The sequence below is a fragment of the Plectropomus leopardus genome, chromosome 19 (assembly GCF_008729295.1).
Source record: "Plectropomus leopardus isolate mb chromosome 19, YSFRI_Pleo_2.0, whole genome shotgun sequence".
Classification (NCBI taxonomy): Eukaryota; Metazoa; Chordata; class Actinopteri; order Perciformes; family Serranidae; genus Plectropomus; species Plectropomus leopardus.
The window spans coordinates 8,681,680-8,709,622 of NC_056481.1; the positions used below are offsets into that span (position 1 = coordinate 8,681,680).

The window sequence follows — 27,943 nt, forward strand, 5'->3', positions numbered from 1 at the left end:
TATTCTGTTGGCTAAATGGCATATTCATAAGTGTCGTATTGTTATGTACTGTCAAACGTTTAATAAAGTTATTTAAAAAAAAAGATATGAAACATAACACGTGAATTTAGTTTATTTTCATTAACTACTACTAATGAAATTAATGGACATTAAAAGCAGTTTTAATTAAAATGGACATTAAAAGCAGTTTTAAACAGGTGTTTTTTTGTGATTTGAACTGGAAGATGTTGGTGCATCTGACACCATGTAATTGTATTAGGCATACTCAATATTAAGGCTTTCTTTGCCTTTGATTTACTGTTTGTGAGAGATAGTCTGAGAATTACAGAGATTTTTATTATAGTTCTTAATATTTGCAATCTCTGAAATCAAAATAAAGCTAACTACAATGGTAACATTGTTTCTGTTTCATGCTTGGGATATTTTCCCATTAATAAAATGTGTGTTTCTTGTAGTTGGATCTTTCTCCTAAAAAAAATTATGTCCATCTGGAAATCCCAATAATACTCAATATCCAGTTTAAATTTATCCAACATGTTGCATTATTCTACATATTACTTAGTTTAGTTTGTTTTATTCTTGTTTGTTTATTTTTTGTTTTGTTTGTTTGTTAGTTGACACATTTTCTATGTTTTTTTCATCTGGATTTTATGCAGTTTTTAATTGTGTGCAAATAAGTTAGAAACTGTTTGTAGTTAAAATCAACATCCACCCCCTCTTATGTTATTACTAATAAAGTGCTTTTTCACAACTTTACCAGCTCAATGGCCTATAAAGGTATGTCTGAACACACGCAACGCAACTGGGGGTACTGTGTATAATCAGTGGTGTAAGAGGTACCTGAAAGCCAAACTTGAGTTCAAGTACAGATATCTTACCAGAAAATGACTTTTGTTGAGGTCACTTATTAGAACATTACTCCAGTAAAAGTCTAAAAGTAACTGATATGTACTTTACTTAAGTATTGAAAGTTAGTTTACGATATTAAATGTAAGTATTGAAAATAAAACTACAAGTAAATGCTGGTGAAAAAAAGCAAGCAGTCAGAATTTTGAGAATTATGATGTTTACTTCTTCGTAACATCCATCACCTTAGAAATGAAACATGCATTACCCTTTCTTCTCTATTTGGTAGCAAGTAACAAAAATTTCCGGAGAAATGTAATGAAGAAAAAGTATACAATTATTTAGAAGTGGGATAAAAGTGAAAATTGACAGAAATATAAAACTCCAGTAAAGCACAGATACGCCCCAAAAAATATTCAAGTACTGTGATCAAGATTATTACTTTATGACATTTCAGCACCGTGTGTAATACTTCTGATATATTCACAACCTTTTTTTCCTAACGAGTAACTGCTACTTTAAGCGGACTCTTATTTTGAAGACAAATTACCAGCAAGCAGGAAGTATTATTTTGTAGGTAACCTTACAGATGTACAGATGTGGAAGTCGTCCTTTGACCAATCAGAGAAGGCCTGTGAAGCTTTACCGGGACCTTCTCTGACGGACGTCAGTATTAGCCAATGAAATTTGAGAACGTCACAGCTATGACCAATCAATGTATTGCAAATACGGGTAAGCGGAAGAAGTTACCGGAAGTTTACAAATATTAACCGAGCAAGCTACGATTTAGCTAACTTTTTTTTAAATCTATGTTTTGACCAACCTTTAAAAAGCATCGGTTTAAAACAAATACAGGGGAAAGATGGTTTGTGAAAAGTGTAAGTATCACCCTGTTAGATGCTTTCTATCTTAAAATCTAACCTATATTTGTGCCGTTAGTGAAGGTTGGGGAGTCTTGGGAAGCTAATGCTACAGGAAAGCTAACTGACCTACGACTTCATTTTTTTAAATGTTTTTTTTTCTTAATAAATCTCGTGTTGTTATTTCAGGCGAGAAGAAGCTTGGGAAAGTCATCACACCTGACACCTGGAAGGATGGAGCTCGTAACACAACAGGTAAACTGAAGACACGATTTACGTGGAAATGTGGTTTTGTTGGTAACAGTTGCTTCTGTGCTCATTTAAAATACACAATCTGATACTTTTTCTGTGTTAAATTCGTTTTTTTTCAGTTATGCCACACATGGCTCAAGCATATTTACCAATTCAGTTATGTATTTACACGGAAATAGCACACAAAGCAAAAGCAAACAAAACATAAGAAAGACAAAAACAACAAAGGCAAAAGGCAAAATACTTTTTTTTCTGACTATCAAGTCAATTTTATCATACAAAAATATTAGATGTCTTTTTTGCGTAATATGATGTTAATTTCCACTACAGGGAGATGATCACTAAAACTAGGTTAGGAAAAAAGTGGATATTAGTATAGGTTATCAGCCAAATGAGTATTCATATATTTAATATTGGCAAAATAAATCCAATATCATACATCTCTTTTAGTTTTATATCAATTATCTGTATAAATGTGTATTCATTTGCTAGATAGTTATGTCCGACAGTTCAGAAATCTGACTTTTAATGATGATGATGATAATTAAAGATGACTTTTAATTGAGCTCCTTCTCTTGTCCAGAGGGTGGTGGCCGTAAGCTAAACGAAAACAAGATCCTGACGTCTAAGAAAGCCAGGTGAGTAGCTCACTAAAGCCAGACTTTGAATCGTCATCATCTCTCAAAAGTAGTTTTTATCGGTTCAATCTGAATGTTGCACAGTAACAGTTAGCTCGTAAATGTTTTGCCTGTGGTGGTTGCACATTAATATTTAGCTTGTAAATGTTTTCCCTCTGATTGTTGCACATTCGTCTTAAGCAGGTAAATTTGTTCCCTTTTGATTGTTGCACATTAACATTTAGTGACCTTTGTTTCTAGCGTAGCTATAACACGTTTTGGTACGTCTCTATTTATGCATCTTTAATGCATCTTTCTCTCAGGTTTGACCCATACAGCAAGACGGGCTTCGCTACGTGCAGAATCTGCAAGAGCTCAGTCCATCAGTCTGGATCACACTACTGTCAGGGCTGTGCCTACAAGAAAGGTATAAACTCACTCTCCCACAGTATTGCGTTTGAGATTTTTGAACATGTGAAACAAAAACAATGCGGGAAAATATGTTTTCTGATCAAAGTCACTGAAGGAGGAACAAGCCTGAAAAGGGAGCATCCTTTCTATAGAAAAGACTGCACACAGTTTCTTCACTTAGAGTACTAATTCAGAGTCTGAACATGTTGGTATCATCTCTTGTAACAAACAGATCACATTTAATAGTTGGGTCACCAAAATTGGAAAAAAAAAAGCTAAGTTATGCCTGAGATTTTAGTTCCTCAGTCAGCCTGTAAAATCCACACACATCACTGTGATCAGGTACTAATTTCTTCAGCAGAAAGTAGTTCCTCTGAAAGCTGTTAACAAAGAGAGTCTGGATTATCCAGATGAGGTTGGACATTATTTTTGGAAACAAATACTGTTACTGAAGCTACTGTATTTGCATGGTTCGATACCAACCAGAGGTTTGTGAGAAAACATGCCTTTAATGCATCTGTGCTGGCAGTAGCTGTGGCATTACATTTTTGGGTTGTCTGTCCAAAAGTGCCATTCGTGAGAATGTTATATCTTAAGAACAGCGGGAGGAAATTTCCTCAAATTTTGTCCACTTGGAGACTGATGAAGAGCTTTTTTTTTTTTTGCCTTTTTACTATTTACTTGCATGTGGGGCCAGCGGGAGAAACACTGTTGTGCAGATGCAGTGCAGTGCAGCAAAAGTTAATACCAAAGCTAGAAAGGTATTTTTTGGGCGCATGTGCCAGACTTGCAACTTCATTGTAATGAATAGGCACCATCTTGGTGTCCAGTATCTACTTATTATTATGCATCTATGCAAAAAACACAGGGTGAATATTTGACTCATCAGGTGGACACTGCTAACACGAATGTTATTTCCCCTTCCACAGAGAAACAAACAAAAAAAATCAGTTATTGTAGGTTAAACATTGACAAAAATGAATACAGTCTTATGCAACTTTCCAAAATATGATGCAGCAGCTTTTTTGCACTGTGCAAAAGAAACCAGTATCTGCCTGCAAAGATACAAAAAACGACAACTATAGCATGCATTTAGTTAGTTAAGAAGCATAAGCCAGTAAACATGTTTGTATGGTTGTTACATAATACATAACACAAAAAGTGCAGCACCTGCTCCTGATATTGTGCCTTTCTCTACATGAATTCTGATATTTTGTTGATTTTTTTTCTCTTTTTGTGTCATCAGGAATCTGTGCAATGTGTGGAAAGAAGGTTTTGGACACCAAGAACTACAAACAGACGTCTGTGTGATAACAGCATGACAGTCAGACAACAGTTAAACGGGTGAGGTGTGGACTGATATGAGGATGAGACTGGTGTTTGTTTGCCATAATTTCAGTATGTTTTAAAAATGTCCTGTCCTCTTTTGTTGATTTTCTTCTCACCTTTGTGGAAAAGAGAGATTTGGAGCTGGCTTTGTCCTCTTATTACTGAATAGCATATAATGCCACTAGAACTATTACAGTGGCCGTACACAGAGAAGCACTGTTGTATCTAAATACCCCACCAGTCATCACCTGTTCTAGATTTTTTGTATATTTTAAATTCAATACTTTGCTTTTTAAAAAGTTGATTTCTGTATGTAATATATCAAGTGTTGCATTTTTGAGTGAATTAAACCATTCAGTATGAATGACATTTGAGCGGATTATTTTCTACCTCTGCCTGGAGCCATAAAAGGTACAATTTTAGCCTCTTACGCACAACATAGCCATATTTGTCCTGTATGCCTGCAATAATTGGTTTACTCTTACATAATCATATTTGGAAACCTGCATGCTGCGCTGTCAAGCGTGACCCCTCCTCCATTGCTGTCAGAGATAAAGGTTATAGTTCACAGGTTGTCTGACGACAGGTTCCCCCTTTTGATATTTAAAGGCCGTGCTCTCCCTGAGGCCTTCAGCCACATGTGCGCACACTTGTTTTTATGACTCTTATTAATTTACGCTCTTGTAGCACAGCACAAACGCGGCCTCAGCCTCCAGCTAACACATGTGATATGCAGCAGGTAACGAGGGGATGTAGCATGATCAGACGTTCACACCAGTTTAGCAGAGTTACCAGTAGATAAAATGATCTGATGTAAAAAAATAAATAAAAAGGCTACCTTGGTTACAAGTGAATATAACCATAACTTGCTCTATAATTGTGGATCCTCTGGTTTATTTATGACATCACTGCTCTTTTGCTCCTGTTATTCTGTGTTGTGATGCATTCAGGGACATCACTTTAATATCTGTTTATAGCCGTTACACAGTCAACCTTGCCAAACATAAGCATCTTTAGCCCCCCAAAATCCTCACTTTGAGCGGTTATTGTCACTAAAGCAAGGATGCTCAACTTGCCCAAACACATATTTCTAGGATTTTAGGAAATTTTTCTAAATTAAGATGATACTTTATTGTCTGTTTTCACAGAAATTTGTCTTGCATCAACAAGCATTTCTCTGAAATCTCGGATCGAGGATTTTAGGACGTGTCTCTGATTTTAGGACATTTCTAGGATTTTAGGACGTGTCTCTGATTTTAGGACATTTCTAGGATTTTGGGATATTTCTCAAATTTTAGAATATTTCTAGGATTTAGGACATGCCTAGGATTTTGGGATTTCTGATTTCAGGACATTTCTAGGGTTTTAGGATGTTTCCAGGATTTTAAAGCATTTCTTAGACTTAAGGGCATCTGTCAGACTTAAGGACATTTCTCTGATTTTAGAATATTTCTTGGATTTTACGACATTTTGACAAGGGAGAGAGAGGTAGGATGACATGCAGCAAAGGGCCGAGGCTGGTATTGAACCTACGGCCTCTGCAGCCTCTGTACATGGGGTGCCCGCTCTACCAGCTGAGCTACTGGGCTCCAGAACATTGTTTTAAACATTACAAGGTTTAAACCGTGTAAACGTTATACCTACAAAGTACCAGCTTTATTATTTGAAGCATGTTGTCATACTAACGTTTGCACCTCTGTGTACAGCTTAGCTCCACAGAACTGCTAACATTAAAAGCTGTATTTAATATTCTTATTTTTTTCCAGTGTGAAAACACTACTCACTAAAAATGTATTAGAATGAATATGTCATATGAAATAGAGACACTGTCAGTGTCTGTTCTACTTTATTTCATGAAACAAAAACCACATTGAAAGTTTGCCTCGGCTGTTGTCCGTAATTGAAACCCACAAAGTAAGTCTGAAAACGTTCATAATGTTTCTATCATTTTATTTAAGCAAAAAAAAAAAACTGTAAATACATACTACAGTAATCATTTGTGAAACCAAAACAATTATTCAATACATATTTCATTATACTCTTTGGACTACAGACATAATCATTTGTATTTGAGAAATATACATATTACAAAGACTTTATAAATGTATCCATAAATGAGTTTCTTAAGGTCAGTGGATTCTAAATAATAAAGTAAAGAGTACCACTTTGTAAAAGCACCAATGAAATTCCCATGAAAGAAAAAAAAGGGAAAAACTTATCATTAAAAGCACTAGCATGTTAAAACATCATTAGGTTTACTTTATAACAATAATATTGCAGTATAAAACCGAAAAATATCTACCGAAGGCACCAAGAATATGAGGCTTCTATTTCCTATAAAGTTCACAGTGATGGATTTCTGCAGCAGGACTGAAATCTATCAGGCTTCAGTGTACTGAGGTTTGAGCTCTAGAGTTGGCTCGGATCCTGCGTCAAACAGCAGCTTCATGTTTCCTGCTGTTGGTTTGTACGTTTTGTTACAAGTCAGACGCGGATCAAATGTTACTCTGGAGCTTTCATGTGCTACTGTGTACCGAAGCCTGAGGAGCGACCGACGTGTGTTAGTCATTCTGTGAAAGAGTCAGGAACTCCTCCCGGGTTTTGGGATCCTCCAGGTAAATTCCCAGCATAGTGCTCGTCACTGTGCGACTGTTCATCTTCTGGACACCACGCATGACCATGCACATGTGCCTGCAAACAAACACATACACACAACGTATTTACAGCAGCAGCATTTGATTAGGATAAGTCTTTGACCTAAATAATGTGTTTTAAAGGGGAACTCCACCATCATCTCACTTAAAAGAAATGTGACCTTTTTATATTTTTTACCTGTGAGTTAGTAGATCAGCTTTAAAGTCCTGTGTTTAGGATTTAGGGGGATATATCAGCAGAAGTTGAATATGATTAAATAAGTAAGATTTCTTTAGTGTATAGTCACCTGAAACAAGAATCGTTGTTTTGGTCACTTTAGAATAAGCTGTTTATATCTAGCGTGTCCTCGTCCATGCAGATCGCCATGTTGCACCGCCATGTTTGAAGTAGCCCAGAACAGACAAACCAAACACTGACTTAAGACGGGCATTCGCGGTTTTGCGTCAGCTACCACAGTTAGCAGCTTTTTCACAGTTAGAGTGTTGGAAAACCACAGATTTTTAATACTAAAACTGCTTTATTCCGCGTTTTACCAGTTTAAATGACAGGTTCCCTTTTTTTTTTAGGAGAGGGACAGACCTTTATGGATAATTCGTCTCCCGGTAAAACCTTCTTAAACGCCTTGATGTTAAGTGATTAGACAAAAAAAAAGCTAAGCACACATTTGCAGCTGCTAGGCTAATGGCCTAGCACATGCTAAACAGCATCGGTGAAACACAGATTTGTTACATGAAATTGTTTTTTTCTGTGTTTTTAAAAGTTTTAATCACCAGGTGTGTTAGTTTTGAAGAGAAAGAGACCTCTGCGCAAATTCGGCTCCGGGTGAAAACCTGAAAGAATTTAACCTGGTGAAGTTTTAGCTGGTTGCAATCTGCAGTCCTCGCTGCTAAATGCCGCTAAATGCCCGTACACTTACACGCCGCTCCTTTAAAATCAGACAGATGATGCTGACGGTGATCAAGTGTACTTACGCTGCTTCAATAACCACAGCTACACCTTTTGGCTGCAGAGCCTCTAATATTCCCATTGCAATCTGCTTGGTCAGACGCTCTTGAACTGAAAGAGACAAAACAATGGGACATGTTTATACCAAACTGCATTCAAAATTTGGGGTAAATAAGAGGAAAAGTGCTGAGATGACATGCTAATCCTATGAATATTTCATCATTTGCGTACCTTGAAGCCTCCGGCTGAAAATCTCCACAATCCTTTAAGAAACCAGAGGACAAGCAAAGAGGACTGATTAAAGATCACGGACAATAATGATTATTTTTTTGATTTTTCACAGAGAATCAGTCCCTGCCCCCCCTGACCTCCGCTCCGGCCATCCAACTGTACAGACCCTTCATCTGTGAATGATTCACCCTACAGAACTCTCTGAATATTTCGTGAAAGATTCAACAACGTTAAGCTTGTCCAAAAAACTCGGTGACTCTGTTACTGTTATTTTGGGTTTGTGTGTTCAGAGATGGTGTGATATTTTAGGAAAGGAAGAAGAGCCAGACAGAGAGGCTGTGATAATAACTGGTGATTCCCACAGGTCCGACGGGATTTTCTCATGGCTCGAGAGCGGATAGAGTTCAGACCTGTGTCTGTGAGTGTGCTTGATGAGGGGACTAGATGATGGCCGCTGGGCTTAGACTTAATCCTCCAGGTCAATGCGCTGGAATAACAGAAGAACGCAGCCACCCAGCACTAACACCAGAAACATACAGCCACAGTGGCAGCAGGAGAGTATAATGTGTGTGTTACCTTGCCAGCTTGCTCAGTCCCACCACTTTTTTGTTGGGAATATACCCGATGTGAACCTGGAGAGAGAGGACGGCCAACGAGAGCAAAGAATGGTCAATATTAGCAGCTCAAAGCTGGCCTTGCAATATAATGATTATTTATTGGTTTCAGCTCAAACAATCCACGTGCACGCCTTGAAATTACCCCCTCACACACACAAAGCTTTACCTTGCCAAAAAAGGGCACCAGGTGATGTTCACACAGCGAAAACATGTCAATGTTCTTCACAATCACCATCTCATCATGGTCTTCATCAAATATGGCGTTATTTAGGATGTCTGAGGGCACAAACAGACACACTTACAAAAAAATCCACTTATGTAATGCACTTCAAAGCTTTAAGGACATTGTAGAAAATTTCCATTAAAATGACATTTTTAAATGTCCTGTTTTGTCCCACCAGTTATCTAAATATATTCACAGTATTTCTCAAAGAGGAGCATGGGAACATAGGCGTAGTTTGGGGGGGGTAAGTAGGTTTCTTAGTATTCTTTACTAAATATTTTCTTATTTTGCACAATGAATATTATAAATGCTGAACTGCTGCTGCACCATCATGAACAGAGTTTGCATAATATGATGTTAATTCCACTTGACGATCAGTAATATTAGGAAAAAGTGGATACATTTATATCAATATCAGTTGTAGGCCAAATAAGTTGTTATATATCAGCATATCAGATATCAGCAAAGACTCCAATATAGAGCATCCCTAGATTCAGTCTACAAAACATTAAAGTGGCAAAGGACTTTTACTTTGATTAAATTAAAAGACATTTCATCCACAAATTGTTGCAGAAAAAGCACAAGTTTTAATGCAGTAAATTCAGTGTTTGGCACTCAGGTTTTTCTGATCCTCCCCCTTCATGTGTGTCCCCCTTAATGCTGGAAAACAAAAACTACGCCCATGCTTGAAAAACCACCTGTAGTGACTAAGGTCCCAATGATCAAACTTTAAGTCACTTGCATCCAATAAAACAAATGTCCAGAATAATTGCTCTTTGGGTGACGTTCCCATTTATTTTAAAATAATAAAGCATAAATTACCTGCCGTGAAGATGACATAAAAATTAAAATAAATCCAGCTTGTTTAATGCCTTCACACTTGTGATTACCCTAATCGGTAATCGGTAAGAACGTGTGTTCCCACCACCTACGTCACATCACTTCCTGTTCACCTGTGATTTATATCACCTACCCATACGACCTGACTACTTCACCAAAATAATCAAATAAATAAGCATGTAAACAAAATCATTTACACAAGTAATTGCATGATTGGCTCCTACACTATAAAGGCTTCACATTTGTGAAGCCGGAACTACCTGCTGCAAAAAAACAAAAAAGTAAATACACTCCTAAACTAAACACTATTAAAGAATTATTTTATTATTTAATTATTTAATTATTTATTGACACTAAGATAAGAAAACAAGGAATTAAGTTACAGTACTTCCTCCCGAGAAAATCCCACAGGTGTGATTAGGTAGACTCACCGTCGATGGTCTCGTGGTAGCCCTTGGTGAGGAACTGCATGGCTTTGGCGGCGCGCAGCGGCGTGCGTAACAGCCCCTGCCGGTCCGTGTCCTCTCCGAGCTCCCGCAGGATGCTCGTGTAGGCAGCCTCGAGCGCAGGTAAGCGGGAGTTGTCCTCATCCTCTTTGCGGGACGTCTCGTGCTTGCGACGCACTGCGGACTTGCTTTTGCTGTCTATGATGAGGTCGCTGAAGCCCTTGGTGAGGTGGAAATCCTCCGCGGTGTCGTTGACCTTTGCGTTGCAGTGGCCGTTCATGTCGGAGCGTTTTCTGACTCTGGAGGAAGAGGTGCACAGACGAGATCCTCTGCAGGTCTGGTAACCCTGCTCCCGGTGCTCACCGAGTTTATAAAGCCGAAACTCCAGCGCCGCGTGCGCATCATTGGTCAAACCTTCAGTTTCGTCAGCAGATTAAATGTCAGCAGCATCAACCAGAGCAACCCTCCTCCCTCCCAACCCGAGCAGAGCGTGCAGCCGAGTTTTGCTCATCATTTGACACATAGTGCATCATATCCGTCCCCATGCATTAGTTCTGATTAACTTTCTTCATTAGAAAGCACACGGACGTCTCGCTCACAGCAGGCTCATGACTTCACGGGGAGCTCAGACATGATTTCTGTGCATTTACAGGTCAATAATGTCTCCTGTTTAACTTCCATTAATGCAATTTCACAGCTGTGTGAAGCCATATGTCCATAAGAAATGTGTCGTTAAGCCACAGACAATACATTTAAAGCCTAATGCAGGCATGCGGTATTAAAGAGGGAAAAAACACATGTAAGTTCTGTTCGTACTTGTATTTTACTGCTGTTCTAGTCATTTTCATAATGTATGTAAGACCATGCAGGTATAATAGAGACTGTTTAGTTTCATGTTGGGGCTGCAACTGACCACAAAAGATGATTTACTGTCTTCTCAATATTCAGAGTGCGACCTCACAGGACTTTTTGTTTAGTAGAAAGTATTTCAAATTAAAACTGTTGACAGATAAGATTAAGAGGGGAAACTGCTGAAAAATATGGATGACCTCCTCCGAATCCAGAGGAAGCAAACTGATTTTGCCAGTTGAATGCAATATAATTAAGATTCAACATTTTTCCATTTGTCAGAATTTAGAAGTGAAGGACTACATGAGATCTTAAGTTTGTCAAAGAAACGATCAAAGAATAAACTGCATGACATTTTTAATGTTGTGGCCGTGAGTATTCAAATTCAATGGATCCTATCTGACTAAGGACAATTTAGGATCAGGAGACAGAATTTGGGTGGAAATGTTCCCTTACATGAAGAGAAGAAAACGCCTGCTCACTTTGTTCATGAGTGAATGAATGCTGCATTTGCTGCCAGATTTAAGGTCTGCCAGGTGAGAAGAATAAGAAGAATAGTGCGCTGGAAAGTAGGATACATTGCTGACCTGAAATCAAATTCGTTCATTCATACGATACGATATGGTACGCCATAACAACCCTCAGAGGGGAAATTTGTCAAGATTTGGTGAGATGTCCTGGCCTATTTGGAACCAGATAGCTGGGAAAAACATAGATTGTTTACTTGCCGAAATACAGGCGAAAAGATGATACCCTGTGAAAAACGTTTTAAACATTTTCACACAGTTTCTCGGTAAAGTCATCCTATTCTCGATAAACCGAACACATAGACACTACATTAAGGTACACATTGTGTTTCATATCCATCTCCATTAATTCATTCTGATTATCTTTCTTAAAGCACACGGACGTCTCGCTCACAGCAGGCTCATGACTTCACGGGGAGCTCAGACATGATTTCTGTGCATTTACAGGTCAATTATGTCTCCTGTTCAACTTCCATAAATGCAATTTCACAGCTGTGAAGCCATATGTCCATAAGAAATGTGTCGTTAAGCCACAGACAATACATTTAAAGCCTAATGCAGGCATGCGGTATTAAAGAGACTAAAAACGCCAAAGAGATGCAAAGGAACTGCAAAGAGACACAGTTTAACTACAAAGACACAAAACGACCAAAAAAATGACGCGAATTACGTGTAAGAGACACAAAACTACCACGAGGAGACACAAAATTTAAAATTCCAAACCAAGAGATATTCCAGATGAAAAGCAACAAATCTTTAATTTGGAAAAGTGATTTCTGTCATTTGAAAATATTTTAAGAGCCATATTTTACAGTAAAAGTCTCCAGAAATGTACTGAATTATATAGAAAGCATGGCAGAATACTACAGGAAGGTCGGGAGGATGTAGTGTAATCATTTAATATTTTGTTGTGTGTTTGTTATGTTTTTTTTTTTTTTACTTTTTTTGTTTGCTAAATTTCAGGTAACTTTCTTGTAAAAAAAAAAAACCAAACATGTTTTTGAAAGAAATCCAGTCAGCTCAGTTTTCAAAGGGTTTCTGTTGTGCCTGAAGTCTTTGAACTGAATTAATCCTAACTCACTTAGGAAAATTTAGGATCAGGAGACAAATTTGGGTTGGAGCTTTCCCTTACATGCAGAAAAATGAATGAAAAAATGAGTTTGCTGCCAGGCTTTTGAGGTCTGTGAGATAAGAGAACTAAGAAATTAGAAAAATACTGCACTGGAATTTAAATGCTCGGACGCCTTTATTGGTCCTCTGGAGGGGAAATTCGGTGAACTCAGATCGTGATGTAGTCTATTATTTGGGATCAGAAGGCTGGGAAAGAACATCCTCCGTTAAATTTGCCAACATCCTGGTGAGATGATATGATACACACGATCATTTGTGGTAACACAAGCATATCCAAACCCCATTTTTTTATGTCACAGTTTCTTTGTAAAGTTACCCCATTCTCAATAAATCAAACGCACAGACGTGGACGCCACATTTCGGTAGTGGACAATGGAAAAAGTGTGATCTCTTGCTCTAGAAACAGGATAATAACATTACACGGCCTGCAGCTGATAACATTAGAAATGCAGTTTCTTGGAAACTTCATAGCTGCGTGTGTTTTTTACAAATCCTGGAAATAGGCAGCTGATTCTTACATATTCTCACAAGCAGGCATGTTTTGTTTAACCCTTAAATCAGCAGAACAGAGAAATCTGAGCCTTTGTGACTATTCGGACTTTCCCTCAACTTTCCCTACATACACCAGCTTTTTTTTTTTTTTTAAAGTAGATAAATAATAGCATTTCACTATAAATGTAATGTGAAAATATCATGTTGTAGCTACCACATACACTGAAAACAAGAAAAAAAATAATGTGTAATTTTATGCCTATCATCACGTTAAAAAAAGCCAACAGCAATTGACTATTTCATATTTTAATTTGTATATTGTTTTATGGGAATATTTGATAGTGTGTTTATAACCAGTCACCTGTTATGTCAAGGCTGCAGGTTTTTACAGTATGCTATCATGGGTTGTAAATCCCCAAAAAGCTGTTTTTAAGTAAATAAATACAAAGGTATAGAGGATAAAAGGTAAGAAAAGGTGGTTTGGCCTCAGCCAGAGGGACACGTCACAATAACAACATTGTGTCCTTGAGGAAAAAAGTCTTTCAAACTCAGGAAGATGTTGAGCACATTTTACATATTTGACATACCGTTAATTATTGATCTGTTTTTAACACTTAATATTAAGATGATTTGATTTAATGCATGTCCAAAGTCCAGGGCCAATCGTGGCCCTCAGACCAAGGGCGTAACTTTCAGTCAGTCCTCTCACTCTCACTCTCACTCTCGGGTACTCCCTCAGAAAAAATGCAATTTAAAACTAATTTCCTGCAATTATACATCACGTACACAATATCTGCTTCTTCTGCAGCTGCCAACAACCCACCATCATTCCCAGTTAGAGAATGGGTAAAATCAAAGCAAGGCAGTGACCCCCAGTCCCCCATGGAGATCACACAAATGCCTCAGACTGATTTTAAACAGCCCCTAGCTTGACTTTCAGTACATTACAGGCTGCTATACAAGCATTTGTCCTCCCCTCACAATGGCAGTATTATCATACAGTTAGCACACATGCTTCAATGGAGAACTAATATCAAGGCTGCAGCAAACACATGTTGACTGCTGCTTTTAGGAGCAGTGAAATGTTTAAAACATTTTCACTTAAAGACAGTTAGGTTTGGCTCATTTGTTTGGTTTTTTTAATAACCAATTTGATTGAGTTTTAGGGCCACGCTGAAGAAAAATATTTTTTTTTAGACTTTAGAATAAAGTTGTTACATTATGAGAAAAAAAGTCTTAATATTATGAGAATAATATTAAATCTTAGTTTTGCAAGACAAAATATAAAATCCTCTTTCTCGTAAACAAAGACTTCTTTATTATTGTAATATATTTTTCTTGTAACATTACAACTTTTTGTCATAAAATTACGATTATTTTCTCACAATACTAGGATTGTTTATCATATAATATTGCGACTGTATTCAACAACTTTAATCTCATAAAATGAAGACCTTTTTCTTGTAAAATACTGATTTTACTCTTGTAATATCACAAATTTACTGTCATTAAGTTTCAACTTTTTTCTCGTAAAACTATGACTTTATTCTCGTAATATTCTGACTTTTTCTTCCTCATAATATGATGACCTTATTCTGCTTTAATGCCATAAATCAACACACTTCGCTACAGTGGGCGGCGGTATTAAGCTTTTACGTTGAAGTGCGAACCGCCAATAATCACAAAAAGAAGACCAAGAGTGACGTAGTTTCCTGTTTGGCCTGAGCGGTGGCGGGAGATTCCAGCATGGCGGTGCAGCCGAAACAGAACCTGTCCATGGACAGTGCAGCCGAGCATGGCTTCCTAAACTTCATCTTCTCCATGCCGGAGAAACCGGACACTACTTTCAGGATATTTGATCGTAACGACTACTACACCGTTCACGGAAAAGACGCCATATTCGCGGCGAAGGAAGTTTTCAAGACGAATGGGGTCATCAAATATTTGGGCTCAGGTGACGTTAGCCTCTGTAGCTCTGCAAACACTCAAGCTTGCAAACTGGTGGCAGGCTGTTGACGCATTTAACGGATTAGATGAGCAGCGAGCTAAGCTAAATGCATCTGATAGCCGCAGTAGTGCTAGGATTTGCATGCTGCTTTGCAGGAAAAGCAAACATGTTTTTGATATTAATGTGTGTGTTGGTCTACAGGCAGTCGCAAGTTGGAGAGTGTGGTCCTGAGCAAGCTGAACTTTGAGGCTTTTGTGAGAGACTTGCTGTTGGTGAGGCAGTACAGAGTGGAAGTGTACAAAAATCACAGCAAGAGCAGCAAAGAGCACGACTGGAAGCTCGAGTACAAGGTAATAATGTGTTGACACTGAAGTCAGCTTCCGATTCGTCGCTTCCGATTCAGGGGGATTAAATTTGCAAAATTTGACAACCGTTTCTCGTTTATTCGCACCTCCTACTGTGATGAAGGCGCTGAGGCTTTTCTTGAAACGTCTAACATCCTTTGCTGAATCGGAGGCTAACTTCAGCGTCGTGATGAGACATGTTGCGGCCTGTAAATGAAGTTGAAACAGACACGACTAACTCGCTGTTTTGGGTTGTACTCACAGTTTTTTGAGGATCCAGGGTGCTTCGTGTATCCATTAGTTTGCAGGATGTGAGGAGATATGCTAGGTGAGGCTGAACTGATTTATCTAACTGTCGGGTTCAAACGAAATAAAAAAAGAAAAACGTTCCCCCAAATAAGCCTTAAACAAAGTTCAAAACAATCAATTAAACAGTAAAACTAAGGTTTAACTAAACTCACGGCGACTGAAGACGGATTAAGTTAGCACACCTGCCTTTAATGAGCTGACCCCGAGATGCACGTCAGGTGATGCATTCAAGTGACTCAAAAAAAGGGGAAATTATAAAGGCTCGCCAGAAATGACTCTAACAAAACATGTTGTCCTATTTTCACTGTACCAGTCCTCCATTATGAATTATGTGTTTGTGGATGCTCTGTAGCTTACTGTAAATCATTCTTTTGTGCTACACTGATTTTATTTATGTATGGATCTAGAAAAACACATTACACAGTTTAATTCTGTTTTCACTGGGAAAAAATCCCACAATAAACTCTGAGCATCTTTTAATTCAAATAGACTGAGAGGAAACTAGCTGTTGCCATATGTAAGGTCTGCGGTCATCATGTCAACAATTGAAATATTGCCATTATCACGCTATGAATTTTTCTTATATTAATAATTATACTGGTATTATCATGCCAGTTTTGGGTCACTCTCATGGTGTCATTATTGATCGCAGCAGCAGCTGTTTTCAGCTGGTGAACATAGTGAAGCTTTTGGCAGCTAAAGAGACAGAAATTTCCCTCAGCGGGTGTTAGAGATAAAAAAACAGATAAAAGAGAGTAAATGTTTGACTTACATTCATAGGTGGGCAGAGGGGTTTCTGCTGTTTTTGCACGTCTAGATGAACCAATAAAAGAAAGGATCGTCTTTTGACTGTTGTCCATCTGACTCCCTCCTCCTGTCTCAGGCCTCTCCAGGAAACTTGACTCAGTTTGAGGAGATCCTGTTTGGCGGTGGGACCGGAGCCGTGGGTTGTGCAGGAGTGGTAGCCGTGCGGTTTGCCATGGGAGCAGACGGTCAGCGGGTGGTCGGTGTTGGCTATGTGGACGCAGCCCAGAGGACGATGGGAGTGTGCGAATTCCCGGACAATGAGATATTCTCCAACCTGGAGTCCCTTCTTGTCCAAATCAGCCCCAAAGAGTGTCTCCTGGCTCAGGGCGAAAGCAACGCTGACGGCAGTAAACTACGGGAGGTACGTCAGCACCTGTTCTCCATCTGAAAGAAACAAGTTTATCACTTTATGATCAATAATCCCCAAAACAACACAAAGAAGCACTAAATCACTCAATGTCTTCTTGGAAAATCATTCAACTTATTCTAAGTTTAATGCTCTCAAAAAAAATACAGTTAACCCTTTAAAACCTGAGCAGATTGATTCAGTCTCTTTCAAAGACATGGGAGGAAGGCAATGAACAACTTGACAGGAAATTACCCCAAAGTAGCAAGGAATTAGGAATAAGTTAAAAGTAATTTCTGGAAAATTAACACACACCCAAAGAACAAGAAAAAAGGTAAAAAAAAAAAAAACAACCCTAAACAAACAAAAACAAATAAAAGGCTTGAAAAAAGTGCTTAAAATGTAATTATATGAAATAATACATTTCTAATAATAATTTCCCTTTCTCTTTGTCTCACTGTTTTTATTTATTGATTTTTTTAAAACTAATTTTCAGTTCATTTTCTTGTCAACTTTTCTTAATTTCCTGCCATTCGTAGGACATCTTTTGCAAAGTTGCTTGTTGTCTTTTTAGCCATCTTTTCAAAAGAAACCCATTTGCTCTGTTTTCAGAGGTTTAAATGCTCGTGAAAGGTAACTGAACATAACACAGAAGCTGATCCGGGTTTCAGAGAGTTAGATATTCCGTATAGATCTTCGTTATTGGTTGTTTTTTTTTTTTTGATTCGGTAACTTAGTGTGAATAAATTGATTTTGTTATTTTGTGTTTGTGCAGGTGGTAGAGCGTGGCGGCGTGCTGGTCTCTGACAGGAAGAGAGCAGAGTTCAGTAGCAAGGACATGGTCCAGGATCTCAACAGGCTGCTGAGGGCCAAGAGAGGAGAAACTGTGGCGAGCAACACTCTGCCTGAGCTGGACAAGCAGGTGAATAAAACAAAGAGCCGCCGCCCCGACACCTCAGAGAAGTGTTAACAGCAGAGAAGCAGAATCGCTTGCTTACCGATGCGGAGAAATGCACACCTGGTATGAACGGTCAGGCGGCTGCTGATGGACGGCTGCAGTACATTTGACGCATCGGGGCGCCTCTGAGTCCAGTGAACCTGGCGTTAGTTGCTTGAGGCGTTGAGGAGGCATTGAAAACCATTTCACAGGCTGCCCTAAGCTGCTAAAATGCTCCTTTTTTGTTCTTTTAATCCTGTGCGAATCTGCCACGTCTGTCACTTATCACATTCCACCACAAATTTTCTACAATACTTCACCAAACACAGAGGTTGTGTGATAATATCTATAAAAAAACTGGACTGGAAGTTACCCTTTTTATGCCCTTCTGCTGCGTTTATAATCAACATCAGAATAATGTTTGTCTGTGTGTGATTTCCGTTCACAGGTGGCCATGTCATGCTTGGCTGCGGTGGTGCGTTTTCTTGAACTGCTCTCTGACGAGTCCAACTTTAACTCCTTCAGTCTGACCGCTCTGGACCTGGGTCAGTACATGAGGCTGGACAACGCTGCCGTGAGGGCTCTAAACCTGTTCCAGGTCAGTGACAGAGACCAGGTCATAGGAGCTCACATTTTCCCCCCAATTAACCGTTGCAGTGTGAATAAACTAAAGGGCCATTTCACAGCTGGTCCAGGGCTGTAGTGCTGTTAGCAGGGGGTGATGTCGGCAGATTAATGTATCTGCTTTTTCCTGCTCCAAAATGTTATTTAATTGGCATTTAAAAATCTCTTATCTATCAATCTCCAAACTAAACAACAATGAGAGCAGCGCATGTAGATGCAGCAGATAGTAGCTCTTCAAATCCTTGCTGCTTTTTTTCTATATTTTTCTATTTTATCGACACCATGGCCCCTTACGATGAGATACGACTTTTCTACGATAAAGACGCACTTATTGACATCGGGAAAAGTTGTGTGGGTTTTGGACTGAATGTAACAAACAGCGAGAGGATCACCACCAACAGCATATGTCGAACCGCCAGTCAGACCAGAGGGGAGAAACAAAACCAAAAGCACCGGACGATGAGGGAGGAGAGCTGGCATTAAGGCGAGGCTGGCCGGACCTGGACAGAGAGCTTTTTCTCTACTAAGCCTTCTGGTTAATGTCCGGTCGCAGGAGAATAAAGTGGGATGCAACTGAGTCTCACTCAGCACTTACCAGTGTCTTCTCATGGCGGCAGGCCGAGGCTCATGGCTGTTGACACACTGTGAGCGGCCCCCCTGACAAACATTTGACCTCTAAGAAACACAATTGAAATAATTAGAATTGGTGTCGGAGAATAAACACTATCAGGACAGTGTCTGAGAAGTAACGTGTCACATAAGCCAGGATAGTTATCATGACAACATGTTAAATGTTTTTATTTGAATTGTCTCCTCCAGGGATCGCCCGACGATACCAGCGGAGCTCATTCATTGGCCGGTTTGCTAAATAAGTGTCGTACGCCGCAGGGTCAGCGGCTGGTCAACCAGTGGATCAAACAACCACTCATGGACAAAACCAAAATAGAGGAAAGGTAATAATGGAAACAAACCGTCCAGAGATGTCCTGAGGAATATTTTCCCATCAACATTACTACATATAACCTGCTAAAAACAGGCGATCGACTCCTTTAGTAGACAAATATCTTTTTTTTTCTTTTCTTTTGTGTTGCCATAAAACAGGTCAGCAAACAGTAGAAAGCAGCATGGAGGCCAGTGAAAATGTTTCGATAGTTACTTTTATATATTTATATATATATATATATATATGTATGTCTGACTTCAGTCTCTAAGTGCCCACAAATTTGGGATGATGTTGGAGCTGGAGCTGTTAAATACCCATGATTACTGTGGAGTAATTTGTCTTGGGGATGGATGCTAATTGTAGCATTTCCAGTTAAATACAAGAGACAGATGTTAGCAGATTTTTAATCCAGGACCCTGGAACTAATTTCATGGATAATCTTGGCTTGTTTGTGTGTGTGTGTGTTTATAGGTTAGACCTGGTGGAGAGCTTCGTGTGCGACTCAGAGCTGAGACAGACCTGTCAGGAGGACTTGCTGCGGCGGTTTCCTGATCTTCACCGTCTGGCAAAGAAGTTCCACCGTCACTCTGCGACGCTGCAGGACTGCTACCGCGTCTACCAGGCTGTGAGCCAGATCCCTGCCCTCATCACCGCCCTGGAGAAATACTCAGGTACACACAAAGCTGAAGTTATCACAGTGTTTGCATAAACTCCACACTGTGGTGCCGGTTTATGGGTGTTTATTCAACAAGATGCTAGATCTGTTGTGCGGGAATGTTTCGCCTTGCAGGAATGATTATTATATAGTTACTGCAGATTTGACAGCTTCTTAATCCTCTTGCAAAGTGCCTGAAGATACTTGATTATAGTTGAGATTTTTGTGACTTTAATCCCTCTAATCGTGGTGACAATAAGCTCCTGGTGTAATGACTACTCAGAAGTTAATAGAAAAAATGTGGCTGCTGAGTCTCTCCTGAGTAAGGGAGGCAGTAACGGATCCCAACTCAAAATATACTTGTAGTTATTTAGTTTATAATTCTTGTTACTGGTTTCGTTTTCACTGATTTTGTAAATGTGTTGTGTGAATTTGCAAATAGTGTTTTGTTTTAATTCAGATTTATCTATCAGAGTGAACTGTTAAGAGCTTATATATTCAATTTCAAGCTCAAATTGGCCTTTGCAAAAAAAAAAAACAAAAGCCATTCTTTTATGTTTACGGCCACACAAACACAACAGAAGAGTTGATACTAAACAGGACGGCTGAACTAACTGGATATTGTTTGGGTCACAACCTTCTGTCAACATGATGCAAAATAATCCTGTATTTGGAAAATAGTTGTGATGCTGTCTCTGATTCTTATTATTATGAGCATTTGGCATTAATATGCATTAATATGGTAGCCTGCATCAATACAATCACATCACATTTATTTATCGCCCGTGCATACCTGTTTTGATCTCTTGTGTGTGTGTCGCAGGTAGCTACCAGGTTCTGCTGGAGGCGGTGTTCCTCTCTCCTCTCAGAGATCTTCAGTCGGACTTCCTAAAGTACCAGGAGATGATTGAAACCACTCTGGACATGAACCAGGTCTTTGTTACTGCGTTTTCTTTACTCATCTACAGTGTAAGAATATTGGGCCTCATTCACCAATATCCTCCTTTCTTAAAACTGTTCTAAAATAAATCTTCGTCTGATTTCAGACATGTTCTGAAGCGGCAGATTTGTGTACACGTGTTTTCTTCTGATGATGAATCAAACAGGAGATCCGCAGTGAAAAGCTCCCAATAATGATTTTTATTTGCGCAACATTTCAATCTAACAGAAATCTTTGTCAGGCATTTTCCTATGGATTTGATTTGGATATGAAAATGCCCGACAAATATCTCTGTTGAGTCAAAATGTTGCAAAAATAAAATAACTAAGAGCTTTTAATACAGTGTGCGGACCTCTGTAATTTTTTTAATAGGTATACAGTTACTTTTGCTCAAAAGGGGGCTTTGTGAGCCTTTTGTGAGTTATTTGGGAAACAATGAGTTTGACTACTACTACTACTACTACTACTACTACTACTACTACTACTACTACTACTTTTCATATCTAACCATCATAATAGATCAGTAACTATCAATAAGTAATAACTTTAGTTAGGGGGCTAATGGTCAAGTCCACCCGATTATTATGAGTATTCTATTACTTTCTCATACAGAGTCCACACAGTAACTACGCTGTTCTCCACACCCTCAATCTAACTAATCCAGACTAGTGCAGGTGGTGTAGAAATACAGGATATTTATTTTAAATGATATTTTCTACTGAAAAGTTTTGAAAATTCATGTGTAAAAATGCATGGGAACCCTGAATATTTACTAGCATTATCAATCAGTAATCATTACATGGTTTGGGTCACATTAACAAACTGATGTGAAGTTTTAGTGTTGTGTTTATTTTAAAAGGCTATAATGCTTTTTGTAAAACAATCAAGATAATAAATTGCGAATGTCAGAAACTTCTTGAAAACTGCATAAGAGGGTTTTAGGAAGAAATTTCTTCTCAATAATAGTTGGTGAATGAGGCCCATTACTTTTTAAATCCGATCATTTGTACGCATTGTTTACCTGTCTCCTCTTCGTGTTGTGGGTCACCTGTAGATCGACCATCACGAGTTCCTGGTGAAGGCGTCGTTTGATCCGGTTTTGAGTGAGCTGAGAGAGAAGATGGACACGCTGGAGAAGAGCATGCAGGCGGTGCTGAACTGCGCTGCCAGGGAACTAGGTGATCACACACACAAACACACAACAAACACCGAGACAAATCTGTTAGTTCACTGAAAGTGACTGCATGCACGCATCTGCTGATTCGATTTTAAGATTTTCGTGAGATGAAAACGCCAGATCAAGTCAGTTACACCACGCTGTCATCATGTGCTACAACGACAGTAAATTCTACAGATCGCTCCAGTGGAAAGATTGGGATTAAAAATCAGACAATGTCAAAAAAAACTTGAATATAATGATTCTTTCATTTTGCAGTTTAGAGTTAAAATTTCTTCTAATTTGAGAGAACAGCCTTTGGAAAAATGACTACAAGATGTTCATGTCATCACGTTATAGTTCATCTGAAAGTCAGTTTAGAAATTTTGACTGATTGCACATCTTTATTTGGAAAAACGGTGACATTATTAACTTCATACATGATAGAATTCAAAAGTCAAACTGAAATCATTTAGTGTTTCCTTTTTTTGCCTCCACGCTGTGGCCAGAGGCCTTACGATTACGTGTCCGTCCCATTCTCTTGAGCATCTTATTTCAGGAACACTGCGAGGGGATTCCTCAAATTTGGTACAAACGTCCACTTGGACACGAGGATCAACTGATTCGATTTGGTGGTCAGATGTCTGTCCTTACACGACTCTGGTTCTCGTGAATACAATATCTGTGATACTTATTAATTACTAATTAGTCTGTTAAATTTCACTGTGAGTCTGAAAGGGTAAGTGTCCTCATCCCTGTCACTGTGTGTCCTCATCCCTGTCACTGTGTGTCTGACAGTGTGTATCTGATAGTGTGTGTGTGTGACAGGCGCAGCAGCAAGAAAACAAACACTGAAGATACCCGAATGCCTATATTGAAAACCGAATACCTACCCAATTAACGAATATCTAAATATTTTGGTCCAGTGCTACTGATTATAATTTGAAGTTCAAAGGTCAAGGTCACTGTGACCTTGCATCTGTCTTATTTTCATGAGTGCTATACCTGAAGATGGGAGGGAGATTTCTCAAGTTGGCACAAAAACGTCCACTTGGAGTCAAGAATGAACTGACAAGAATCTGGTGGTCAAAGGTCAAGGTCGTGGCACCCGGTGGCTCAGTAGATGGAGCGGGTGCCCCATATGCTACAGCGGCCACGGGTTCGATTCCGGCTTTGGCCCTTTGCTGCATGCCACCCCCTCTCTCTCTCCCTTTTTTGCTTAACCTGTCATATGGAATAAAGGCATAAAAAGCCCAAAAAATAATACAAAAAAAAGGTCAAGGTCAAGACTGTGTTTTTGGCCATAACTCAGGAATCCACCTTAAAACATTGCTGGTTGTGAAAATCTTTTGTGCTGCAGAGAAGATGTGTGTGTTTACATGTTTTCTCAGACACGGGTGTAAACCGTACGTGTCGACTGGCGCGCGGAGGCACGAAACCACACGGCCGTATATCTAGTTTTATACCTGGACGTTGTTCGAAGTCATTGCTGTAACTTTTTGTTTCAGGTCTGGACGCTGGTAAGACGGTGAAGCTGGAGTCAAACGCCATGCTGGGCTTTTACCTGCGTGTCACCTGCAAGGAGGAGAAGAGTCTGAGGAACAACAAGAAATTCACCACGCTGGACGTTCAGAAGAACGGAGTGCGCTTCACAAACAGGTCGGGTCCACTGTGTCGCACACCCAGCCTCCGACTCGGATAACGGCGCTCTTTCTGTCAACTGACGGTCTGCTGTCCTGCATGTGCTCTTTCACATGTCTGCAGTAACCTGAGCTGCCTGAACGAGGAGTACACCAAGAACAGGGAGGAGTACGAGGAGGCCCAGAATGCCATCGTCAAAGAGATCATAAACATCGCTTCAGGTGAGGAACGTCATCACATGCTGCCGACTGCATCTCATCAGATTTGACCGACAGAGAAAAATCAAGTAGTTAGAAGTGATTTACGTGGAAATGATTATCTGCTAAATGCATTTAGTTTGTCTTTTGTAACATTTAGTAATTGATTTTTCTCATTTTCCACAAAGGTCAGGAAGCTGTAAGCATATAGTGCTTGAATCGTTTTAAATTAATCGAGTTAATCGATGAGATTGGGGTCAGATGGCATTCTTAAGTCAGACATTTAAGATTTTGGAGCACATGCTGCTGTCTCTTGTATATTTGATAATTCACTTAAACTGTCAAATTTTTGGATCCACCAGGTTACGTGGATCCTCTCCAGACTCTGAGCGATGTGATAGCGCAGCTGGACGCAGTGGCCAGTTTTGCTGTGGCATCCGTCTCGGCTCCCGTGCCGTATGTTCGTCCCCGGCTGCTGACGGACGGCTGCAGGCGTTTGGAGCTGAAGCAGGCCAGACACCCCTGCATGGAGACGGACGCGGACACTGCCTTCATACCCAACGACATCACCTTCGTGCAGGGAGAAAAGAACTTCTATATCATAACAGGTGAAAGAGAAAAATAAGCTATGCAAAAAGGAGTGGCAGGGTTCCTGCAGATCCTTAAAAAAATATTAAAAGGCATTTAAAAAAAAAAATCTTGATTGGCATTAAAATGTCTTAAATCAATCTTTTGAATGTCTTAAAAATGCTTGGACTTTGGAGATGAATTTTTATGAATCCTTTTTTTGGCATTGCATTGCAAAAGATCAAAATAATAGGTAACTTTGAAAAAAAATAAATATAATAAAATAAATATTAATTTATAATAATTTACTGAATGCCTCTTGCATTAACACCAGCAAAGAGTTATGTTTTATGTTACAAAAAATATCTGAAAAATACAATAAATTCCTCCCTAACCTTGAGAAAAAAAGTCTTAAATTCCACTAGACTCAAGCTGTAGGACCCTGGAGTGGATATGGGACTTTTTAAGAATTTAAGAATACTGCTTTTTAGTGGCTCAATGTGCCACTATGTTCATCTGTTGTCTCAGACAGCTTAACATTGAGCTGAAAATGTGCCTAAAGCCAAGCGAAGTTGCAGATTCGGGTGGAAATTATCTGTAGTTTAATCACTACGATTGACCCCTCTCACGATATTTTAATGTTTTCACACTATTTAGAAGAAAGACATCCTGGAGTTTTCAGTCTTCCTTTTCCCACACTGCATGTCTGCTTCCCATCGATTAAAGTATAAGTATAAGATTAAGTAAATACAAAACGATTTAGAAAAGCTGTGTTTTCTTGTTTGTGACAGTCGCAGCTGTCAGATTTTAATCTGTAAATGTCACAATTTGCAATATCTACACGCTTCTTTAAATACTGCAAAAACAAACAGGAGTGTGAAAAATTGTAGTTCCGTTTCTGGAAGTAAACAGTTGCTGCTGTCTGTGAATGAGGACACGAGACAAAACCCACCTCACTCCTCCTCCTCCGTAGGACCAAACATGGGCGGCAAGTCAACTTTCATCCGTCAGGTGGGCGTGATCGCTCTGATGGCTCAGATCGGCTGCTTTGTGCCATGTGAGAAGGCGGAGCTTAGTGTGATTGACAGCGTCCTGGCCAGGGTGGGAGCAGGAGACAGCCAGGTGAAAGGTGTGTCCACCTTTATGTCCGAGATGCTGGAGACAGCTGCCATCCTGCGGTAAGAAAAGACGCATTAGCTCGTTGTATGTCTACAAAGATGTCACGCAAGCCTCCTCTCATCACTCATTCTGTCCCTCCAGCTCGGCCACAGAGAACTCGCTCATCATAATCGACGAGCTCGGCAGAGGGACGTCCACATATGACGGCTTCGGTCTGGCCTGGGCCATCAGCGAGCACATCGCCTCCAAAATCAGCTGCTTCTGTGTGTTTGCCACCCACTTCCACGAGCTGACGGCGCTGGCAGCGCAGCAGCCCGCCGTCCACAACCTGCACGTCACAGCTCTGACCTCCCAAAACACGCTCACCATGCTGTACAGAGTCAAACCGGGTCAGCGCACAAAACACAGACACACACACATAAAGGGGGACCTATTATTCCTCATTTTCTGTCAGATATAGATTTTGTTACGCTGGGCAGGTTTCCATTAACCATCAAATTATACAAATTGAAATTGCAAATATAAATACATGTAATGGGAACATCAGTTTCAGAGAAAAAAACTCCCATTTATCCCAAAAAAGTTTATATGTTTGCAGGAGGTGGCAAAACTTATATCACTTTTTTAGGTCACATTATGCAAAAGCTCAGGGTTCCTGCAGATCCTTTGAGTCTTAAAGGCATTATTTTTATAAATCTAAACATAAAGCCCTAATTGGTATTAAAATGACTTAAATTCATCTTTCAAAAGTCTTCAAAATGCACACAAATGGGAAGTAGGATTTTATTAATCGTTTTTTTCTGGCATTTCACAGTCAAATCTTTTTTTTCTTAAAATTAGCACGATGGGAATCGAATGGAAAGTAGTTGAATCTCACATGCAAAGTGAAAAACACAAAATCGCTAAGAAAATCGGTCAGAAGTGCAGGACGTTTTTCCCTCTCTGGTTGGTAATTTTTTTGATTATATATTATATTCATTGTCTTCAATGTGTTTCACTTTAAAAATTTGACACAAATAATCTTTTTATTCTTCTTAAACTTTTTCGCTGGACCAAAGATATTTCATGTTTTACATGTGAGCAAACTAAAATTGTTCCTTTTTAATTTTTATTTTGAAATTGGTCTTAAAATTCAATTTATGTGGCAATAAAAAGTCTGTTAAATCTGGTTAATTAAAAAACACAATCAAGGCTAGGTTAAAGTTTGTGAAACCAGATGTAGATAGACTGAAAACTGCTTGAACTGAAACATTTTTTGTAAGATTAGATATTGAAGTTCTTTTGATATTTTTTAACTAGACAGTAAATAAGCTATGTTCTGCTATCATGCATGTGTGACTTAATGTTGGATTTCTAGCAGAACAAGTATGAACCCGAAAATAAGCATCTTCTTTAATGCAGTTTGGTTCGTTTAAATTTCATTTCTAATATGGATGTAAGACAGTGACTGTGAAGTATGGAGGAGTGGCAGGTAAACTGACCTAGACCCTAACTTTGCCTTCAGGTGTCTGCGACCAGAGTTTTGGGATCCACGTGGCCGAGTTGGCTTGCTTCCCTCCATCGGTGGTTGCCATGGCGAAGGAGAAGGCGGAGGAGCTGGAGGAGTTCCAGGAACCTGCAGGCGAGAAGTCGGAGCAGGAGGAAGAGCCTGAGGCGAAGAGACGACGGACAGACAAACAAGTAGGGCTCAGTTATCCTGCTCTCATCACAACTTGGTTCTCTCTGTACTTTAAATCACGAGGTTGAAAAGGGTTTTTTTTCAGGGTCCTGTGGTGTTAACATTTTAAAAAATACAAATTTTTACCAAAAAACTGCAATAGTTCAAGTTCAAATAATGCGCTGCCTCTCTTTCAGGAGGGGGAAAACCTGATCGAGGAGTTCCTGGAGAAGGCAAAGTCGCTCCCTGCTGCCACCATGAGTGAGGAAGAGGTGAAGGCGACGCTCAGGAAGATGAAGCGGGAGCTTGTCGCCAAAAACAACGCGTATGTCGCAGAGATCCTTTCACGTGTTCCTGTAAAAACAGCTTGATTTTTCCACAAGAACAAACACAAAGGTCAAAGTTTCTGCACCATCGTTAACACTAGAGTGCTTATATCGTATAGTTTTTCAATAAAGATTTGTTTGTGGATGAGCTTGTGA

General features: G+C 39.4%; 3 protein-coding genes and 1 long non-coding RNA gene across 5 annotated transcripts; 2 read left to right on the forward strand and 2 right to left on the reverse strand.

The window, feature by feature from the left end:
- The first annotated feature begins 1,591 nt into the window (after positions 1–1,591).
- Positions 1,592–8,329, forward strand: cript (cysteine-rich PDZ-binding protein). 2 transcript variants are annotated; one of them, XM_042507667.1, is made up of 6 exons: positions 1,592–1,724; positions 1,896–1,961; positions 2,542–2,596; positions 2,899–3,002; positions 4,233–4,330; positions 8,259–8,329. In XM_042507667.1, the coding sequence occupies exons 1-5, from the start codon at positions 1,709–1,711 to the stop codon at positions 4,295–4,297; spliced, it is 306 nt and encodes a 101-aa protein (XP_042363601.1). In that variant the 5' UTR covers positions 1,592–1,708; the 3' UTR covers positions 4,298–4,330; positions 8,259–8,329. The 2 variants fall into 2 exon arrangements, with proteins under 2 accessions (XP_042363601.1, XP_042363600.1); XM_042507666.1 differs by lacking the exon at positions 8,259–8,329 and having other exon boundaries at positions 4,233–4,684.
- gch2 (GTP cyclohydrolase 2) lies at positions 6,496–16,816 on the reverse strand. Its single transcript, XM_042507664.1, has 8 exons — positions 16,645–16,816; positions 15,826–15,915; positions 10,258–10,686; positions 8,930–9,039; positions 8,723–8,778; positions 8,147–8,178; positions 7,942–8,026; positions 6,496–7,006 (listed from the first exon to the last, which is right to left on the reverse strand). The coding sequence occupies exons 3-8, from the start codon at positions 10,550–10,552 to the stop codon at positions 6,877–6,879; spliced, it is 708 nt and encodes a 235-aa protein (XP_042363598.1). The 5' UTR covers positions 10,553–10,686; positions 15,826–15,915; positions 16,645–16,816; the 3' UTR covers positions 6,496–6,876.
- Positions 14,874–27,938, forward strand: msh2 (mutS homolog 2 (E. coli)). The gene is made up of 16 exons (XM_042507659.1): positions 14,874–15,225; positions 15,421–15,569; positions 16,756–17,040; positions 17,801–17,947; positions 18,411–18,560; positions 19,406–19,539; positions 20,001–20,200; positions 21,008–21,117; positions 22,179–22,302; positions 23,789–23,939; positions 24,045–24,142; positions 24,481–24,726; positions 25,659–25,863; positions 25,946–26,193; positions 27,309–27,484; positions 27,659–27,938. Exons 1-16 carry the CDS (start codon positions 15,018–15,020, stop codon positions 27,830–27,832), a joined length of 2,805 nt encoding a protein of 934 aa, XP_042363593.1. The 5' UTR covers positions 14,874–15,017; the 3' UTR covers positions 27,833–27,938.
- Positions 22,216–25,710, reverse strand: LOC121958620. Its single transcript, XR_006106860.1, has 3 exons — positions 25,638–25,710; positions 23,747–23,855; positions 22,216–22,298 (listed from the first exon to the last, which is right to left on the reverse strand). It is a non-coding gene; the product is annotated as an uncharacterized LOC121958620 (long non-coding RNA).
- Positions 27,939–27,943: the final 5 nt, after the last annotated feature.

Coding starts and splice junctions, on each gene's coding strand:
- gch2 (XM_042507664.1), bottom strand. CDS start 10,552: ATGAACGGCCACTGCAACGCAAAGGTCAACGACACCGCGGAGGATTTC. Junction 8,027..8,146: donor TTTCAGCCGGAGGCTTCAAG/GTACGCAAATGA, acceptor TGTCTCTTTCAG/TTCAAGAGCGTCTGACCAAG. Junction 7,007..7,941: donor GCTGTGGTTATTGAAGCAGC/GTAAGTACACTT, acceptor GTTTGTTTGCAG/GCACATGTGCATGGTCATGC.
- cript (XM_042507667.1), top strand. Junction 1,962..2,541: donor TGGAGCTCGTAACACAACAG/GTAAACTGAAGA, acceptor TCTCTTGTCCAG/AGGGTGGTGGCCGTAAGCTA. Junction 2,597..2,898: donor CTGACGTCTAAGAAAGCCAG/GTGAGTAGCTCA, acceptor TCTTTCTCTCAG/GTTTGACCCATACAGCAAGA.
- msh2 (XM_042507659.1), top strand. CDS start 15,018: ATGGCGGTGCAGCCGAAACAGAACCTGTCCATGGACAGTGCAGCCGAG. Junction 17,041..17,800: donor ACGGCAGTAAACTACGGGAG/GTACGTCAGCAC, acceptor GTGTTTGTGCAG/GTGGTAGAGCGTGGCGGCGT. Junction 20,201..21,007: donor CGCCCTGGAGAAATACTCAG/GTACACACAAAG, acceptor TGTGTGTCGCAG/GTAGCTACCAGGTTCTGCTG.